The sequence below is a fragment of the Thalassophryne amazonica genome, chromosome 14 (genome assembly GCF_902500255.1).
Source record: "Thalassophryne amazonica chromosome 14, fThaAma1.1, whole genome shotgun sequence".
Taxonomy (NCBI): Eukaryota; Metazoa; Chordata; class Actinopteri; order Batrachoidiformes; family Batrachoididae; genus Thalassophryne; species Thalassophryne amazonica.
Window position 1 is genome coordinate 17,617,262 of NC_047116.1, and position 20,422 is coordinate 17,637,683.

General features: G+C 39.6%; 2 protein-coding genes across 3 annotated transcripts; one reads left to right on the forward strand and one right to left on the reverse strand.

Moving 5' to 3' along the window:
• The first annotated feature begins 938 nt into the window (after positions 1–938).
• Positions 939–3,743, forward strand: LOC117524151 (cytochrome c oxidase assembly factor 5). Its single transcript, XM_034185885.1, has 3 exons — positions 939–1,179; positions 1,472–1,555; positions 3,434–3,743. Exons 1-3 carry the CDS (start codon positions 1,078–1,080, stop codon positions 3,473–3,475), a joined length of 228 nt encoding a protein of 75 aa, XP_034041776.1. The 5' UTR covers positions 939–1,077; the 3' UTR covers positions 3,476–3,743.
• Positions 3,744–4,214: 471 nt separating this feature from the next.
• On the reverse strand, positions 4,215–19,080 carry si:dkey-4e7.3 (uncharacterized protein LOC402865 homolog). 2 transcript variants are annotated; one of them, XM_034186963.1, is made up of 7 exons: positions 19,016–19,080; positions 13,826–13,904; positions 13,458–13,645; positions 12,792–12,971; positions 12,563–12,674; positions 5,213–5,349; positions 4,215–5,044 (listed from the first exon to the last, which is right to left on the reverse strand). In XM_034186963.1, exons 3-7 carry the CDS (start codon positions 13,635–13,637, stop codon positions 4,697–4,699), a joined length of 957 nt encoding a protein of 318 aa, XP_034042854.1. In that variant the 5' UTR covers positions 13,638–13,645; positions 13,826–13,904; positions 19,016–19,080; the 3' UTR covers positions 4,215–4,696. The 2 variants fall into 2 exon arrangements, with proteins under 2 accessions (XP_034042854.1, XP_034042855.1); XM_034186964.1 differs by lacking the exon at positions 13,826–13,904 and having other exon boundaries at positions 19,016–19,079.
• Positions 19,081–20,422: the final 1,342 nt, after the last annotated feature.

Consider the following 20,422-nt stretch of genomic DNA (forward strand, 5'->3'; position numbering starts at 1 on the left):
GAGCTGCTGCCCCCGCGACCCGACTCTGGATAAAGCGGAAGAAAATGGATGATGGATTGATGGGAACATGACCAAAGGGCCAACGGCAGGTGCTCCTGAGTTGCAGGGCCCTACAAAGCCCAAAATGGGTACATGGTAGAGGTGGGTGCATCGATCCTAATATAAATACCAACGCTGGTATTGATATTGAATGATCCTCGGGTAAAAATATTGATACTCGAGCTTTTTTTCTCTCCTGCACGCATTGACTGTTGCGCACGCAGATTCATCAAAGTCTACTCTGCAAGAGCAGCGCTGCGCTGTGTCACACAACATAGAGTAGCGCACCCTTGTATTGTGGTTGGTCAGCCCTCTTCCTCAGGAGATTTTGTTTTAAGTCGTGTTGTGATATTTTTTAAACAAAAATGTTTATTGTGATAAAGTATTTTGCTGTCACGTACAATGTTTGGCGAAATTCTATCCTAGGTCTTTTGGATCCTTTGGATCTATGAAGCTTAAATATGAAAAAGTAGCGGTATCAGTATCGATATCGGTGATACTGGGCCTGTATTTACTTGGTAGTTGTATCGCCCGCCTCTAGTACCTGGAATGGGTATGGGTCCCCATGACAACAAACTCCTCCCACACCAAAACCATGCCCACAGAACAGAAATGGGAGAAGAGAAATATAAGATTTTATTACAGTGAAAGCCCAAATAAGTAACCCGATCTTCCAACGTCAATTAAAAAAAGCGAATAGCCACGTCCACTGAATCCATCGTTTCGTCTTTTATTATTTAGCTTTTTTCAGTAGTAAAAACAAATAATATCTTCTGGATTGGCGCATGAATCTGTTATTTTTCCACCGTTAGCAAAATGCTAAATGTTGGAAACATGTTAATGACTTGCAACCCTTTGTTTGTTTTTGAAGTAAAAAAAAAAAATGCCTCCAGTGCTTCCGTTTTCCCATCATGCACTTCGTGTAACATCATGGCTGACCACTTTAACAACCTCGATGTGATCTGAGTTAATTAACCCGCTTTCACGCTTCTAGACGAATCAGCACCTTTTTTAGTTTAAAGGTTTGTTCTTTACAAAATGCCGAAATATTACGAGGGTAAAGTCGAGGATAAGAGACCCTGTGCCGGGATCAGAGAAGATTTTCAAGCCTGTCTCCTGACGCACGACTGTGTTGTGAAGGTACATGAACGCCTCATGTCTAAAAGTCTGTTTGAATTATAAACATGTGGTTCTAATTTCTAGAGTGGGAGACAGCAGCGGTTTCCGTGGCTAAAGTGAGGAATAGACAAGATTTTCGAAGATTTAAACTAAAGGAAGCGAAGCTTTAGAAGGTCAAGCGTTGTGAAAAAGCTCGAACCGCAGCACGACGGCGACATCTGGTGGTCGAAAGCCCAACACTTCTGAAGCTGTGTTCCACAATGCCCCCCCCCCCTTTTCTTTCCAACATGGCAATTTTTTTCTTCAATTTCAGGAGGGGAAGCTGCCCAGTGAATGTTTAAAGGATGGTCATTGCAGAGCTCTGCAAGAGTCATTCTTTGACTGCAAGAGGTCACTGGTGAGTGTAAAAGACACACACACACACACACTGGTGGATGATGAGCATTTATCTTTCGTGTATACAACACAAATGTGTGTGCAGTCCATGTGTGCAACCCCTCATGCATATTTGTGAGGTTTGCACACTTTTATGTTTCATACATATCAATGTATTAATAGTTGTGCGGTTTCTGTTCAACTTCGTTTGTATGGTGCATCCTGAAAGTATTCACAGCGCTTCACTTTTTTCACATTTTCTTATATTACAGCCTTATTCCAAAATGGGAGTAAATTATTTTTTTCCCCTCAAAATTTGATTCACAACACCCCATAATGACAATAAAAAGTTTTCTTTTTTTTTTTTAATAGATGTATTAAAAATAATAATAAAAAACGAATAAATCACATGTACATAAGTATTCACAGCCTTTTCTCAATACTTTGTTGATGCATCTTTGGCAGCAATTACAGCCTCACATCTTGAATATGATGCCACAAGCTTGTTGCACCTATCCTTGGACAGTTTTGCTCATTCCTCTTTGCATCACCTCTCAAGCTCCATCAGGTTGGATGGGGAGCGTCGGTCCACAGCCATTTTCAGATGTTCAATTGGATTCAGGTCTGGGCTCTGGCTGGGCCACTCAAGGACATTCACAGAGTTGTCCTGAAGTCACTCCTTTGATATCTTGGCTGTGTGCTTAGGGTCATTGTCCTGAAAGCTGAACCGTTGCCCTAGTCTGAGGTCAAGAGCGCTCTGGAGCAGGTTTTCATCCAGGATGTCTCTATAGATTGCTGTATTCATCTTTCCCTCAATCCTGATTAGTCTACCAGTTCTTGCTGCTGAAAAACATCCCCACAGCATGATGCTGCTGCCACCATCATGCTTCACTGTAGAGATGGTGGTTGGTTTCCTCCAAACATGACACCTGGCATTCACACCAAAGAGTGTAATCTTTGTCTCATCAGACCAGAGAATTTTGTTTCTCATGGTCTGATAGTCCTTCAGGTGCCTTTTGTCAAACTCCAGGTGGGCTGCCATGTGCCTTTTACTAAGGAGTGGCTTCCGTCTGGCCACTCTACCATACAGACCTGATTGGTGGATTGCTGCAGAGATGGCTATTCTTCTGGAAGGTTCAGCTCTCTCCACAGAGGAATGCTGGAGATCTGACAGCGTGACCATCAGATTCTTGGTCACCTCCCTGACTAAGATCTTTTCTCCCCTGATCACTCAGTTTAGACGGGCAGTTAGCTCTAGGAAGAGTCCTGGTGGATCCAAACTTCTTCCATTTATGGATGATGGAGGCCACTGTGCTCATTGGGACCTTCAAAGCAGCATAAATGTTTCTGTACCCTTCCCCAGATTTGTGCCTTGAGACAATCCTGTCTCGGAGGTCGACAGACAATTCCTGTGACTTCATGCTTGGTTTGTGCTCTGGCACACACTGTCAACTGTGGGACCTGATATGTAGACAGGTGTGTCTTTCTAAATCATGTCCAATCAACTGAATTTGCCCCAGGTGGACTTCAGTTAAGCTGTAGAAACATCTCAAGGATGATCAGTGGAAACAGGAGGCACCTGAGCTCAATTTTGAGCTTCATGGCAAAGGCTGTGAATATTTATGGACATGTGATTTGTTAGTTTTTTTTTTTTTTTTAAATAAATTTGTGACAGTCTAAAAAAACTTTTTCACATTATCATTATGGGGTATTGTGTGTAGAATTTTGAGGAAAAATGAATTTTATCTATTTTGGAATAAGGCTGTAACATAAAATGTGGAAAAAGTGCTGTGAATACTTTCTGGATGTGCTGTATATATACGCTGTAACTTTAACAGGATTTGGTATTAACAGTAATTTGTCCGGCATGAGCTAACCCTTGTCTGTTGTCTGTCCACAGCTGGACAACAGGACAAGATTCCGAGGACGGAAAGGATACTGAGGCACAAACTGAATATTGATGCTGTCATGTACTCGAGTAAACGTAGAGCTGTTCCATGAGCACAGCTCTGGGGTCAGTGTGTGCAGTCCGGGGGCCAGTTTCTCTGATGATGTGCCCGGGAATCAGATGACTAAGAGACTTGCAAATTATCTGGATAAATACCACACACTGACTGTTATTACTGATGTCTGCGATTTTTGATAAAATGTGTATTAATATGTGTTTTGTAATGGAAAATAAAGAGTTGTAATCAACTAAATGACAAATAGGCGTGATGACAGTTTGGACACTTTTAAATGAGTTGTACTGATCAACTTATGTAGTGTTTCAAACATATAATGGCACATATATATATATATATATATATACATACCTATATATAGCTTTTAATATTTAAAGTTAATTATTTAAAGTGCCACCGATGCTTCAACATGAACAGCTCATCACAGTTCAGTTTGTGCAACTACTTTTTTTTTTAAATGCAAGAATTCTTGAGTGAAATCAAGAGACCTTGAAGTCCTTTGGACAAAGAAAGTAATTTTGATCCCATGTGGGGGAAAAAAGTGGCATTAATGAATCGAGGATTTTGAAAATCTTTTTCAGTAGACACTTATGCAGCATCAAGGGAAAGGGTTAAATCCACCTCAGTTCACCAGAATTCAGAAAATATTCCTGACTGACCATCTACAGTTGCTTTTCATACTCTGACAAAATAACATTATTTCCTGCAAACACCATACAAAATTTCATCCTTATATCTTTATTGGATTTTAAGATGCTGGGTAAAAACAAGTGGTACAGAAAAAGATGCAAAGTTTAGAACTATTAATGCATTATATTTTCAGGAGTTGTTAAAAAAGATATACAAAATATTAGTTAAAAATAAATTAATATAATGAAATAGATATAAAAAAATAGATTCTCACATTGATGATTTATTTTTAAAAAACGAGGTAATACTACGAGTGTAGGATGAAAGGTTCTAAGGCTCCCCATGAAGGAGTAATGCATTAACTGCATTATAGTGAGCCTTAGAACTTTTCAGCCTACCCTCGTATATTAATTATAGTAGTGAACGACAGTTTGACACTTTAAAAAATTAACGTTTTTCTTGCTGCATCATGCAAGTTCTATAAAGAGTTTTAGCGTCATGTGATAAAGGACAGGGTTTGGCTAATGTACAAAAAGTCATGACAGGTAAGGACAGCAAATGCCGTCATCTCATTTCAAACTCGCCATCAACATCTGCTTGAACTTCTCCATGTCCACCTTCTTCATGATGACGGCCTTGTGGCTCTTCTTCATGATCTCTGTGGTATCGACAACCATCATGCCTCTGGTGTGCGTGCCGGTCAGCTCCACGCTAACCGCATAGTGGTCACTTTCTATGATGAAGGAGTCGTCGATGGCGGCTGCTACAGCGTACGAGTCGCAGGAAACGAATCCTGTGCTGGCGACAAACACCTTCTGGAAGTACTCACTGAGTGACACCTTCATGGAGTACTGGAAGATCTGCGCCATGAAGCGCGCTTTCTCGGTGTCCTGATCCAGCCAGGCGTCGCAGAACTCCTGCAGTGACAAGACGTTAGACGTTACCATAAAAGGCATTGGTCCATAATTATTGGGACACCAATAAAGTCTTGGTGAGCTCATACTTTAAACTCCAATGTGCTGCAAAAGCTAAAACAAAATCCCAGCTGTTGTCCAAATATTTATGGACAGGTCATGTGACCTTACCCAGGGAAGCTTGCTGTAGCAGGTAAACTCCCAACAGGCCAAGTAGGTGGGACACTGGTAGTCGTTGAGCACGATGTACGCCGCCTCTGGATCGGACGCAAAGTTGAACTCTCCGCACACTGTGGTGTTTCCTCGAGCTGAAGGAGCAAAGAACACCGAGCACAAAACAAATAAACCACTACACACAAAGTCAAGTCCGGGGCCCAGTTTCATAAAGTGGTCTAATCTTTTAGTCTACTAAGCTTACTTAGTCGACTACAGTTAGTAGCCCAACATTATCTGTCTAATCTCCGTTTCACATCGACTTAAACTTCAATCAATTCAATCAATTTTTTTTTTATATAGCGCCAAATCACAACAAACAGTTGCCCCAAGGCGCTTTATATTGTAAGGCAAGGCCATACAATAATTATGTAAAACCCCAACGGTCAAAACGACCCCCTGTGAGCAAGCACTTGGCTACAGTGGGAAGGAAAAACTCCCTTTTAACAGGAAGAAACCTCCAGCAGAACCAGGCTCAGGGAGGGGCAGTCTTCTGCTGGGACTGGTTGGGGCTGAGGGAGAGAACCAGGAAAAAGACATGCTGTGGAGGGGAGCAGAGATCGATCACTAATGATTAAATGCAGAGTGGTGCATACAGAGCAAAAAGAAAAAGAAACAGTGCATCATGGGAACCCCCCAGCAGTCTACGTCTATAGCAGCATAACTAAGGGATGGTTCAGGGTCACCTGATCCAGCCCTAACTATAAGCTTTAGCAAAAAGGAAAGTTTTAAGCCTAATCTTAAAAGTAGAGAGGGTGTCTGTCTCCCTGATCTGAATTGGGAGCTGGTTCCACAGGAGAGGAGCCTGAAAGCTGAAGGCTCTGCCTCCCATTCTACTCTTACAAACCCTAGGAACTACAAGTAAGCCTGCAGTCTGAGAGCGAAGCGCTCTATTGGGGTAATATGGTACTACGAGGTCCCTAAGATAAGATGGGACCTGATTATTCAAAACCTTATAAGTAAGAAGAAGAATTTTAAATTCTATTCTAGAATTAACAGGAAGCCAATGAAGAGAGGCCAATATGGGTGAGATATGCTCTCTCCTTCTAGTCCCCGTCAGTACTCTAGCTGCAGCATTTTGAATTAACTGAAGGCTTTTTAGGGAACTTTTAGGACAACCTGATAATAATGAATTACAATAGTCCAGCCTAGAGGAAATAAATGCATGAATTAGTTTTTCAGCATCACTCTGAGACAAGACCTTTCTGATTTTAGAGATATTGCGTAAATGCAAAAAAGCAGTCCTACATATTTGTTTAATATGCACTTTGAATGACATATCCTGATCAAAAATGACTCCAAGATTTCTCACAGTATTACTAGAGGTCAGGGTAATGCCATCCAGAGTAAGGATCTGGTTAGACACCATGTTTCTAAGATTTGTGGGGCCAAGTACAATAACTTCAGTTTTATCTGAGTTTAAAAGCAGGAAATTAGAGGTCATCCATGTCTTTATGTCTGTAAGACAATCCTGCAGTTTAGCTAATTGGTGTGTGTCCTCTGGCTTCATGGATAGATAAAGCTGGGTATCATCTGCGTAACAATGAAAATTTAAGCAATACCGTCTAATAATACTGCCTAAGGGAAGCATGTATAAAGTGAATAAAATTGGTCCTAGCACAGAACCTTGTGGAACTCCATAATTAACTTTAGTCTGTGAAGAAGATTCCCCATTTACATGAACAAATTGTAATCTATTAGACAAATATGATTCAAACCACCGCAGCGCAGTGCCTTTAATACCTATGGCATGCTCTAATCTCTGTAATAAAATTTTATGGTCAACAGTATCAAAAGCAGCACTGAGATCTAACAGAACAAGCACAGAGATGAGTCCACTGTCCGAGGCCATAAGAAGATCATTTGTAACCTTCACTAATGCTGTTTCTGTACTATGATGAATTCTAAAACCTGACTGAAACTCTTCAAATAGACCATTCCTCTGCAGATGATCAGTTAGCTGTTTTACAACTACCCTTTCAAGAATTTTTGAGAGAAAAGGAAGGTTGGAGATTGGCCTATAATTAGCTAAGATAGCTGGGTCAAGTGATGGCTTTTTAAGTAATGGTTTAATTACTGCCACCTTAAAAGCCTGTGGTACATAGCCAACTAACAAAGATAGATTGATCATATTTAAGATCGAAGCATTAAATAATGGTAGGGCTTCCTTGAGCAGCCTGGTAGGAATGGGGTCTAATAAACATGTTGATGGTTTGGATGAAGTAACTAATGAGAATAACTCAGACAGAACAATCGGAGAGAAAGAGTCTAACCAAATACCGGCATCACTGAAAGCAGCCAAAGATAACGATACGTCTTTGGGATGGTTATGAGTAATTTTTTCTCTAATAGTTAAAATTTTGTTAGCAAAGAAAGTCATGAAGTCATTACTAGTTAAAGTTAATGGAATACTCAGCTCAATAGAGCTCTGACTCTTTGTCAGCCTGGCTACAGTGCTGAAAAGAAACCTGGGGTTGTTCTTATTTTCTTCAATTAGTGATGAGTAGAAAGATGTCCTAGCTTTACGAAGGGCTTTTTTATAGAGCAACAGACTCTTTTTCCAGGCTAAGTGAAGATCTTCTAAATTAGTGAGACGCCATTTCCTCTCCAACTTACGGGTTATCTGCTTTAAGCTACGAGTTTGTGAGTTATACCACGGAGTCAGACACTTCTGATTTAAAGCTCTCTTTTTCAGAGGAGCTACAGCATCCAAAGTTGTCTTCAATGAGGATGTAAAACTATTGACGAGATACTCTATCTCCCTTACAGAGTTTAGGTAGCTACTCTGCACTGTGTTGGTATATGGCATTAGAGAACATAAAGAAGGAATCATATCCTTAAACCTAGTTACAGCGCTTTCTGAAAGACTTCTAGTGTAATGAAACTTATTCCCCACTGCTGGGTAGTCCATCAGAGTAAATGTAAATGTTATTAAGAAATGATCAGACAGAAGGGAGTTATCAGGGAATACTGTTAAGTCTTCTATTTCCATACCATAAGTCAGAACAAGATCTAAGATATGATTAAAGTGGTGGGTGGACTCATTTACTTTTTGAGCAAAGCCAATAGAGTCTAATAATAGATTAAATGCAGTGTTGAGGCTGTCATTCTCAGCATCTGTGTGGATGTTAAAATCGCCCACTATAATTATCTTATCTGAGCTAAGCACTAAGTCAGACAAAAGGTCTGAAAATTCACAGAGAAACTCACAGTAACGACCAGGTGGACGATAGATAATAACAAATAAAACTGGTTTTTGGGACTTCCAATTTGGATGGACAAGACTAAGAGACAAGCTTTCAAATGAATTAAAGCTCTGTCTGGGTTTTGGATTAATTAATAAGCTGGAATGGAAGATTGCTGCTAATCCTCCACCCCGGCCCGTGCTACGAGCATTCTGACAGTTAGTGTGACTCGGGGGTGTTGACTCATTTAAACTAACATATTCATCCTGCTGTAACCAGGTTTCTGTTAGGCAGAATAAATCAATATGTTGATCAATTATTATATCATTTACCAACAGGGACTTAGAAGAGAGAGACCTAATGTTTAATAGACCACATTTAACTGTTTTAGTCTGTGGTGCAGTTGAAGGTGCTATATTATTTTTTCTTTTTGAATTTTTATGCTTAAATAGATTTTTGCTGGTTATTGGTAGTCTGGGAGCAGGCACCGTCTCTACGGGGATGGGGTAATGAGGGGATGGCAGGGGGAGAGAAGCTGCAGAGAGGTGTGTAAGACTACAACTCTGCTTCCTGGTCCCAACCCTGGATAGTCACGGTTTGGAGGATTTAAGAAAATTGGCCAGATTTCTAGAAATGAGAGCTGCTCCATCCAAAGTGGGATGGCTGCCGTCTCTCCTAACAAGACCAGGTTTTCCCCAGAAGCTTTGCCAATTATCTATGAAGCCCACCTCATTTTTTGGACACCACTCAGACAGCCAGCAATTCAAGGAGAACATGCGGCTAAACATGTCACTCCCGGTCTGATTGGGGAGGGGCCCAGAGAAAACTACAGAGTCCGACATTGTTTTTGCAAAGTTACACACCGATTCAATGTTAATTTTAGTGACCTCCGATTGGCGTAACCGGGTGTCATTACTGCCGACGTGAATTACAATCTTACCAAATTTACGCTTAGCCTTAGCCAGCAGTTTCAAATTTCCTTCAATGTCGCCTGCTCTGGCCCCCGGAAGACAATTGACTATGGTTGCTGGTGTCGCTAACTTCACATTTCTCAAAACAGAGTCGCCAATAACCAGAGTTTGATCCTCGGCGGGTGTATCGTCGAGTGGGGAAAAACGGTTAAAGATGTGAACGGGTTGGTGGTGTACACGGGGCTTCTGTTTAGGGCTACGCTTCCTCCTCACAGTCACCCAGTCGGCCTGCTTTCCCGGCTGCTCGGGATCTGCCAGGGGGGAACTAACGGCGGCTAAGCTACCTTGGTCCGCACCGACTACAGGGGCCTTGCTAGCTGTAGAATTTTCCACGGTGCGGAGCCGAGTCTCCAATTCGCCCAGCCTGGCCTCCAAAGCTACGAATAAGCTACACTTATTACAAGTACCATTACTGCTAAAGGAGGCCGAGGAATAACTAAACATTTCACACCCAGAGCAGAAAAGTGCGGGAGAGACAGGAGAAGCCGCCATGCTAAATCGGCTAAGAGCTAGTAGCTACGCTAAGCTAGCGGATTCCTAAAAACACGCAAAGCGAATAATGTGTAAATAATTTAGAGGTGATTCAGCAGAAGGAGTGCTTTAGTTAAGGCACGTAAAGATTACACTGGGAAACAAATCGTAATCTAGATAACTAGATCAATCTAACTGCGCAGATCAAACAGCTAACAGATACAGAAAAACACCGCTGTGCTCCGGAACAAGAAGTGATACAATACCGCAGTGAGAGCCGACCACCAGTAGAGTCAAGTAAAAAAGAAAAAAAAAAAAAAAAAAAAAATAAAAATAAAAAGGTAAAAAAGTAAAAAAGTCTTGAAAAAGACTATTAGTTCAAAGTCCAAAGCAGCAGGTAGCAGTCTCTGTGTAAACAGTCCCAACAGAGAGCCAAAATTAACAGATACAGCAAAACACCGCTGTGCTCCTTGTAGATTAGCTTACATTAATCGATTTTCACAGTCATAGAGGCCTCTCAAGCGCTGTTGCCAAGAAACGCCTCCAATGCGTGACAGTTTTGTTTACTTCCGGGTTGGTCAGTCTGCTACAAACATGGCCGTCCACCGCAGCAGAGGAGAACCGCTCCGGCCTCGGCGTCTGTAAACATCACCAATGGATTATTCGGGTCCCGGAACACCTGCTCTCGCTGCAAACCTCTCCTTCCTTCCTTCTCCATCAAGTGGTGGCACATGATAGCTGCCCTTTTGAGGTAAGACTGAACTTTTGTCGATGGTTAAAAACTTAAGTAGGCTAATGCAAAACTTTAGCTGACTAAGCACTTTGTGCAATGACTGTCAAAAAATTAGTCAAACAAGATTAGAGTGCTTTATGAAACCAGGTCCAGGAATACAGTAAGGTTCACACAACAACGTGAACACCTGACGGAGGAGGACATCAACATATTGTCTTCCTTCTTTCTGCTATAAAATTCTTTGAGATTAAAGTTACAAATTTATGAGTAAAAAAACCTTCAAACAGTGTGCAGGGAGATGTTTTCATCAACAAACCACTTAGCTTCAGTTTGCAAGATGGGACCATCCTCATCTCACCAAAGATGTCATTGCTTGGTATATTTATAATACTGAGGCAACTGGTCACTAGAGGGCGTTAGGGCGGCACCCCGCCAAAATATTGAGAACAGAAAATGCACAACATAAACAAGAAATAAGTCTACTTTGTTCAGAGTCAGAGTCTGCAAGTGTCCGTCAGTGTCAGTATGCATTAAAATGTTTTCCAAATCTTCATTTAGGTGTTTTAATTTTGGTTCACGAGACTAAAGCCCACTTTCTCTTTGGGTTGCTGGTCACAGGAAACTCTGCAGAAAGCCATAAGCATGCTCAGCCCTGAATAGCCAATGAGAAACATTAGGTTAGTGTGAATAGACTAGGCTAGCTCATGCCTCGCTTCTTCTGCTATGGTGGATTGACCAATTCTGCCTTTGTGAAAATACTCTTCTGATTTCACATCGTTAAAGAAAGTGGTAACTCCCGGATCTGCATGTTTATACCAACCAATACTTCCACAAACTGTCATGAGAGATTTTTAACTATCAGACAAACTGAGGTGACACAACCTGTTTGGTGAAGTTTCATAATAAAATAATTACATTTTGCAGCAGTACACACAACCGGTAATATTACATAGCATATTTTCTGGACTACATGTCACGTTTGTGTTTGTAACTGGTCCTGCAACTTATACTTCAAAGTGACTTGTATATATGAAAAAATACTGCATTATCATATATGGTCATAAGATGGTATGGTCGACACGTGTGACAAGCTGCTCCTCTGTACTCATCTAAATGAGGTACTGCAATTTACACTGCAGATCAGAAGGTGGTGGTAACATACCATTAACTGAATGAGAAGGGTGTGCCGGGTCTTCAAAAATGAGTGAAATTTTAAGAAGCATGCTCTCAAACTGAAAGATTCTTGAATAAAGAATCAGCACTCAACTTCTTTTAATTTTGCTGGGTAGCCAAAACAGCAATGAGGAGGACAGCTAGGCTAAGGCCAGGCTAAATATAGTGTTTTAAAAATGTATGAGCTTTAAACATTTAATTACATTTAGTGAGTGAAAAATGCACACATTTACCTCTGAATTGATGCTATCATCTGTATAGCACAAACTCATCCTTTTCCATGATGGACATTTCCTCTTGACTCCTCCACTGCAGTCATATTGATCACCTTACTGTGGTGAGACTTTCTTTTCATCTTTTCTTCAGTAATTGTACGACCCTCAGGTGACACGGCATAAACAGCATTTATTTTTTTTGCCCATTCTTTAGTTTTAGCCGTTTCCTTGGTACCACTGATTACGCTGTTAAAAATAAGTTCTTTTCTGGTTCTATGATAGCTAGACTTTAATTTGATAAAGTTCCTCTTCTCTGCCATTTTCTTGAATAAACACTTCTGTTATGCGGGGCATGGTGTGCTGCCTTATATGGTGTTACTGGGGCAGTAAATATGCTAATGAACAGTGCGCATGAACACACTGATTTATGCACAGGTCATTTATGCATTTATTTGAATGCAGGCATGCCTGCATTTGAAAAAAGTAAAGAAAAATGTAATAAAATGTTGGTGCACGAGGACCGTTGTGCAGGTTGAGCAGGCGACTGTGCTTTTACTCACACTCTGTGTTTCCTCCCATGATGTAGAGGCCTCTGAGTTTACTCGGCAGAGACGGATCCAACCTTACTGCCAGAGCCAGGTTGGTGAGCGGCGCAGTGGCAACCAGAGACACCTGAAAATGCACGCATACTGAAGATATTTAAGAAGCTTTACACTGACATCATGCAGTAGAAGAAGTAGGAGAACTACTGCGAAACGCATCCAAACAAACTGGTGACAAAGCTCTCACCTCCCCCGGGTTCTCATTGACAATCCTGATCATAGCTGATATGGCGTCCTCCTCCTGAATCATGTCCAGACTCGGAGCATTGGGATCAGGAGCGTCTCCCAGCCCGTCCTTCCCGTGGAAGTGTCCTCCATCAATTCCGTTCCCAAGGATGGGCTTCGCGGCACCTTTAAATACTGGAATCTTACACAAACATAATAAAGCAATTACAATCCTCCATCATGGCTTTTAACATGATTTAGCCTCAGAAGGCGTATCAGTCAGTGACTGGTTACAAATAAGACGTTGTTGTCAATAAAATGTCGAAATAATGTACTTTTATATGTGCTAAAGATTGGTTGTTGCAACTTCAGCTACAACAAATACATTTGTGCAACTCAGGACTATCTCAAACATGACCGTTCAATTAAACAATTATTACTAATATTATTATTACTACTTGGATAATACAGTCTTTAATCCATTCAGTAGCATCTGGGTTACAAATAGTTGTGGAAGCTCCTGCTATAGGTCATGTGGTTTGAGGAACAGCAGTGCATTGTGCAGTTTTATAAAGAGCACATTACTAATCACATGATGCTGCACATTCCAGTTGGTAAATATCAGGCAACAATGGCCTGAGAAACACTCAACAATCAGCAGTGCATCTTAAACTTAAACTGCCTCCACCTCCAGTTTATTGCAGGCTTGTAAAACCCGCAGCGTGTTCTTGCACACATTCTCCACGGTGCTGTTTCCGTTCACGCAGGTGATCCCCAGGACCTCCACGTTGGGGGCAGCAAGTGCCACCATGATGGCCTGAGCATCATCCACTCCACAGTCTACATCCATCAGCAGCTTCTTACTCATCCTGGACCCTGCAGGCCAAAAAACAGAACAAAAAAAAAAAACCCTCTCACTGTTGGCGTTTAATGCTATATGAGTCAGAAAGTTAACTAAGCACAACTTTGTCCTTCTGTTATCAGAAACCCAGTGTTAGCTTTACGAAGAGCTTTTGTTTAGAAACACAAGTAAAGTTATCACATGACTGTTCTGACCTGAAGCAAACTGTGAAAAATACGAGTTCTGCTGCCTGCGGTGCTCTTTGTCTCGCAGACTTCAGTCAAAGACGGACAGCTGCAGAAAAATATGTGGACAGAAAGCTGACAGGGAGAAGTCATATGGCAGGAAGTAAAGATATATAACTGACCAAGTCAGTGATGGAACTTACTTGGTTGTAAATAAAGAGTGTTTATGGGAGCAATAAATGGTTTGGATGTGCATGCATATGGACACTTCTTTTTTGCACATTTTAACCACCAACAGACCAGAGAGCACCGTGGTGAACAAGGGGTGCATCTGCTTGTTTCCAGAGCAGAACTTTCCCAATTCAAGGCCACTCCTTTATTTTCATAGCACCAAGGAAAAATAAGGCTATCAGCACATCCACAGTGCACGGATTAGTTTTATGATGTTCTCTGACAATAAAACAGCCTCGCTAATGTTTCTTGCTGCAGGGGAAATAAACTTAAAATATTTTTCAAACGAAAGTAACTTGCTTTAATATAATCAATGATAAATCTCAAATGTGGGTTTTTTGTGTACAATTTTTGCAGTGAAACGCTAGTCTGGCTTTAATGATCATTAATTAGCAGCCACTCGGAGCTCTTACAGGTTTAAAACAGTTTAAAATGATTGATTCATGATGTTTTTCCAGATTTTAATGTTCAGTGGCGAAATTTAAAAATGAAATGGCCTTGGATCCAGTAACATAATTATTAAAGGGGCCATGTTATGCCAAATCACTTTTCCTCTTCCACTTACATTTTCAAGTGTTTAATATTTAATGATCAACATCTCTAACATCCCACAATTCTGAGTGTTTTCATAAATGTTGTCCTGATTTAAGCAAAATTTACACACGATACAGCATCTTTAACACTTTTGTGACATATGTAGCAGAAATAACCTGCCCCCTCAGATGCTCTGATTTTACCTCAGATTATTAAAGCCACCCCCCGCCACACACACACACACTTTCTCAGTGACCCAAAATTAAAGTTGCATTCTCAAATCATGAAAAAAAAAACAAAAAAACAGTCATATCCAAATTCAAAATTGCTACGTTTAACACACACCACCACCTTAACTGAAGTGGTAAAATTTTTGAAATACACTTTGTAGTGCCGCCATAAATCATGTTCAGTATGTTCATGGTGCACCATTTTTGCAAAGTTCATAGAGTGCAAAGTTTATTTTTATACATTAAAATATTTCTTCAATTGTTTTTAACAAGAGTGATTTTTTATTTATTTTTCATTGTTTGCATTTCTGTGAGCCTAATATTTGTACGCTGTATGTTCCTAGTGATTTAAGGGGCCATATTTAAAAATAATTTACACATGTGATTAAATGCAATTAAGTTTGATTCATTAATCACAATGACTGTAATTAATTAAATTTTCTAGAATGGAATAAAAATATATAATTAAAATATATATTCCAGCAACAGTGGGGAAAATAAGTTTTTGACCCCCTGTCAGTTTTGCAGGTTTTCCCACCTACACAGAATGGAGAGGTCTGTAATTTTTATCGTAGGTACACTTCAACTGTGAGAGACAGGATCTAAAAAAAAAAATCCAGAAAAATCACATTGTATGATTTTTAAATAATTAATTTGCATTTTATTGCATAAAATAAGTATTTGAACACCTACCAATCAACAAGAATTCTGGCTCACACTGACCTGTTAATGTTTCTTTAAGAAGCCCTCTTATTCTGCACTCTTTACCTGTATTAACTGCACCTGTTTGAACTTGTTACCTGTATAAAAGACACCTGTTCACACAATCAATCACACTCCAACCTGTCCACCATAGCCAAGACCAAAGAGCTGTCTAAGGACACCAGGGTCAAAACTGTGGACCTGCACAAGGCTCAGATGGACTACAGGACAACAGGCAAGCAGCTTGGTAGAAAACAACTGTTATGATTATTTATTAGAAAGTGGAAGAAACACAAGATGACTGTCTATCTCCCTCAGTCTGGGATTCCATGCAAGATCTCACTTTGTGGGGTAAGGATGATTCTGAGAAAGCTCAGAACTACACAGGAGGACCTGGTCAATGACCTGAAGAGAGCTGGGACCACAGTCACAAAGATTACATTAGTAACACATGATGCTGTCATGGTTTAAAATCCTGCAGGGCAGCAAGGTCCCCCTGCTCAAGCCAGCACATGTCCAGGCCCGTTTGAAGTTCACCAGTGACCATCTGGATGATCCAGAGGAGGCATGGGAGAAGGTCATGTGGTCAGATGAGACCAGAATAGAGCTTTTTGGAATCAACTCCACTTACCATGTTTAGAGGATGAGAACAACCCCAAGAAAACCATCCCAACCGTGAAGCATGGGGGTGGAAACATCATACTGCACTGTATTGAAGGGAGGATGGATGGGGTCATGTATTGCGAGATTTTGGCAAACAACCTCTTTCCCTCAGTAAGAGCATTGAAGATGGGTCATGGCTGGGTCTTCCAGCATGACAGTGACCCCAAACACACAGCCAGGGCAACTAAGGAGGGGCTGCATAAGAAGCATTTCAAGGTCCTGGAGTGACCTGGCCAGTCTCCAGACCTGAACTCAATAGAAAATCTTTGGAGGGAGCTGAAACTCCAAACCTGAAAAATTTGGAGAAGATCTGGATGGAGGAGTGGACCAAAATCCCTGTTGCAGTGTGTGAAAACTTGGCCAAGAACTACAGGAAACATGTGACCTCTGTAATGGCAGACAAATGTTTCTGTACCAATTGTTAAGCTCTGTTTTTCTAGGGGGTCAAATACTTATTTTATGCAATAAGATGCAAATTAATTATTTAAAAATCATACAATGTGATTTACTGGATTTTTTTTTTTTTTAGATTCTGTCTCTCACAGTTGAAGTGTACCTACGATAAAAATTACAGACCTCTCCATTCTTTGTAGGTTGGAAAACCTGCAAAACTGACGGGGGGTCAAATACTTATTTTCCCCACTGTAACTGGTTGGCCAATCACGTCCATAGAGTTGAAGGTGGCAGTGTCAAAGACACACCCAACGCAGCAAACTCAAAATTTGATTGGCTAAAAAAAAAGTGACAATCCCATGGGTAAAAGCAAAAAAAATAAATAAATAAAATAAAATAAAATACTTTTGTAAAAATGATCTGAAAATGATGCATTCTGGTGAATTCTGAGATGTAATTATTAAGCTTTATGTGTGGTATCAACAAGTCCTTTTGTGGCTGTTTAAATGAGCACGCTTTAATGAATAAATAACCCTAACCCTGATCTAACTGTCAAATATTAACATACACTATTACATAATGCTACATATTTAAATTTATCTTGTCTAAGGACCACAGCAGAAATATGTTTTACACTTTCTTGTGTTATAAAACTTTCTTGTGCAAATATTACAAGTTTGTACAACTGGTGCCCAGAATAATGATAAAGTTAAACTTGGCACCATATTTGCTTTCTTTAGCTTGACAGACTCGTGGACTGAGTTCACATAATGTGTCCATGTCGTGGTTTTATTCTGGCAGAAGAGCACTGAGAAGGTGCAGAGAAGCATTTTATCCTGCACATCATCTCAGCGCTTTCTTAAAACTAAACAGCACTTTTTCTAGGATTTGTTTCTATGACAATAAATATCTAACAAATAGCTTATAATGTACCACAATACAAAGCACTCGCCGTCATCAGGATGGCAGTTTTTTTTTTTTGGCCACCAAATCAACTGACTTGAGACAGAAACAACAAAAATAATTATTTCGTTCCATGACGAGGGGAAGTTTTACTCCATTTATCTTCCTGAAAAGGTGCTACAGTGATGTCACAATGTTTGAGAAAAGTCCAACCTAAAAGCACTCAGAGTGGCCAACAAAGCAGTGAGTCTCTGCCCCTACCCAGCATACAATCACTTTTTTTTGTTTCTCACCCATGCAGTCCACAACACCATCCTCATTTGTTTTAACCCACAGAGGGATTCTCTTAAAATTCTGAAGGCCTGAGAAAGGTTTTTACCCCAGAGACAGTAGGTGGAAATCTGGCTGGATAAAATGAAGGTCTCATCTATATTTTTGTTTGATTGTTGCATGACTGAAGATGTCAAACTTTTTGTGTGTGTGTGCAGGGGAGATGCTCCAACCAAAACTTAAAATTTATATATTTTTTTTATACTGAGTATAATGGAAACCCAATTAATTCAAAACTAATGTTAAATACCTTGGAGCTTCTATCCATAAGACAGTGAGCTCCAGCACCAATTTTTTTTTTTTTTGGGGGGGGGGGGGGGGGGGGGGGGGGGGGGGGATGTCACCTAAATACCAACGTAGAGATTCTATGAAACTAACAGCAAATGCTCTTCTTCAATCTTGTTTTGATGAAGCATGTTCCTCTTCATACACAAGGAACTAAAGGTAAACTTCAAGCAAGCCAGGATAAAATGATTCATACACTTCTAAAATATCAAATATTGCCACTATAAGAAATGTAATTGGCTCTCAGTAAAATAAACAAATAAATTACTCAACTAAATTAAATCATGTACATCAGATAATTTTAAGAAAGTTCTCAAAGCTCACCTTACAGATATGCTTCGGGAGCAAAATGAACTATTTGTTAGCTTTTAAATGTTTTAGTTGTATTTAGAGTCTTTTTTAAATCCTATTGCCATCTAAGTGCTTTTTCTGTGTTGTTTTACAGTCAATGGTTGTTATTTTCTTCTTTTTTCTGTTTTTATTTTAGGAGCACAATAGATTGTGTTATCCTCTGAATTTTAAAAGTATTGTGTTTTTCCCATTAAAAAAAAAAACGTGCTGAATTAAACTAAATGTCACCCCGCACTTCCCGTCCTACGGCAACACATACAGACCAAAATGAATCCCCGTACAACATAATGAGGAATAAAAGCGAAGCGTCAGAAAGTCTGTTACATAATTATTATAATAAAGAATATTAAATCATGAAAATACGTTTTCTGATAAACAGCATCTAAGCCAATACAACGACCCACTATTCAGTTAAACCATGATTCCTAAAATGATTTATTTACATGATCTGGCTGGAAAACACATTTTGTCTGTGTGCAATTAAAAAAACAACAAAACGTTTTCTGTGACAGTATTAATGGAGTATTTGACATTCTAGTTAAATATGTGAAGTGTGGATCTCTTGGTGTGGATGTTATGCGACATAATTCAGTCTCACCTCATAAAACTGCTAAAAATTCCACGATCAGAGTCCGAAGTTCCAGATTATCTGCACCGCCATTCACACGTACTGAGAGCAGGACAGAGACAGGAGGTCTCACTCTGCGCTCAATTCTGACCACGACAGTTTGAGTGTCATTCTCCCCAATCCCATCCTTCAGTTAACTAAAAACACTCTTACAAATTAAACTCAAAAGTTTTTTCTAGTGCATTATTACAATGCATTCATGTAAATGATATACATAATTTGGTTAAATTATGAACTGTTGGGTGGCGCCATTGTCACTAATTAACTGATTATGAATGTTACAAGTTGAAATGCAAATTTAAAAAAAAGGATAAAATATGAGTCGATAATAAAACAACCTCATTTCAAAAAGGAGCTGTAAGAAATATATATTTTACAATAAATGTTACACTGTGTAATTTTTGTATTTTTTATAAAATTTTACAAAGTATATACACCTCATGTTGGACACTGTATCATCCAATGATAAATAAACTTATTCCATGTGTGAGTGTCATACATAACAATTATTGTTTTTTTTTTGTTGTTGTTTTTTGTCATAGCTATTATTATGTTTATAGACGATCTTTGGTGAGGATGCCACTTCCGTAAAGTAACATTAAAGGAACAATGCCTCTGTGAACCGCTGCTACTGAGAAAAGAATAATTTTGTGCTCTTTAACTATTTTGAACGTCTTTATTTTTGTTTTGTGTCAACAGGCTGTTTATTCCCATTATTGTTCAACTGTACAACAAATTGTTCAAAAGTGAATATTGCTTGATGAAGTAATAAAATAGTACTACAAATAATAATAATAATAATAATAATAATAATAATAATAATAATAATAGCTAGCAGTACTGAGGATAATAATAACATAGGAAATATATGTTACACATTTCAAGGCAAAAATATTCTCATAGTTCAAGGATTCAAGGGTTTTTAATTGTCATTCCAAAACATGTGGTGCATTAGGAGGGATGAAACAAAGTACTGAAGCCCCAGTTAGGCCAACAAGAAAAAATAAATAAATAAAAATTAGATTTGTTAATAAAGGGCCTTAACTCTGGTAAAATGGGCCCATCTTAAACAATATAAGAATGTGTGTATTACCAACCTATAAGAAGGACTTGTGCCAAGTTTCACAAAATTTCTCCGAAAAGTGTGAGAGGAGTTGATTTCACAATACTTATACCCTTTTCATGACGAACAGACAAACAGACAGATGGAAGTCCCCACGACATAATCCCCCCTTTGGGCCTTCAGGCCAGCGGGGGTTTAAAATACGGGACGAGTTGCACCTCCGCACAAACACAATAACAACGTCTGTAAACCCAGAGAATATATTCACAAGAGTTTTAAGCACAATATACAAAGAGTTTAATGCTGTTGTCCAT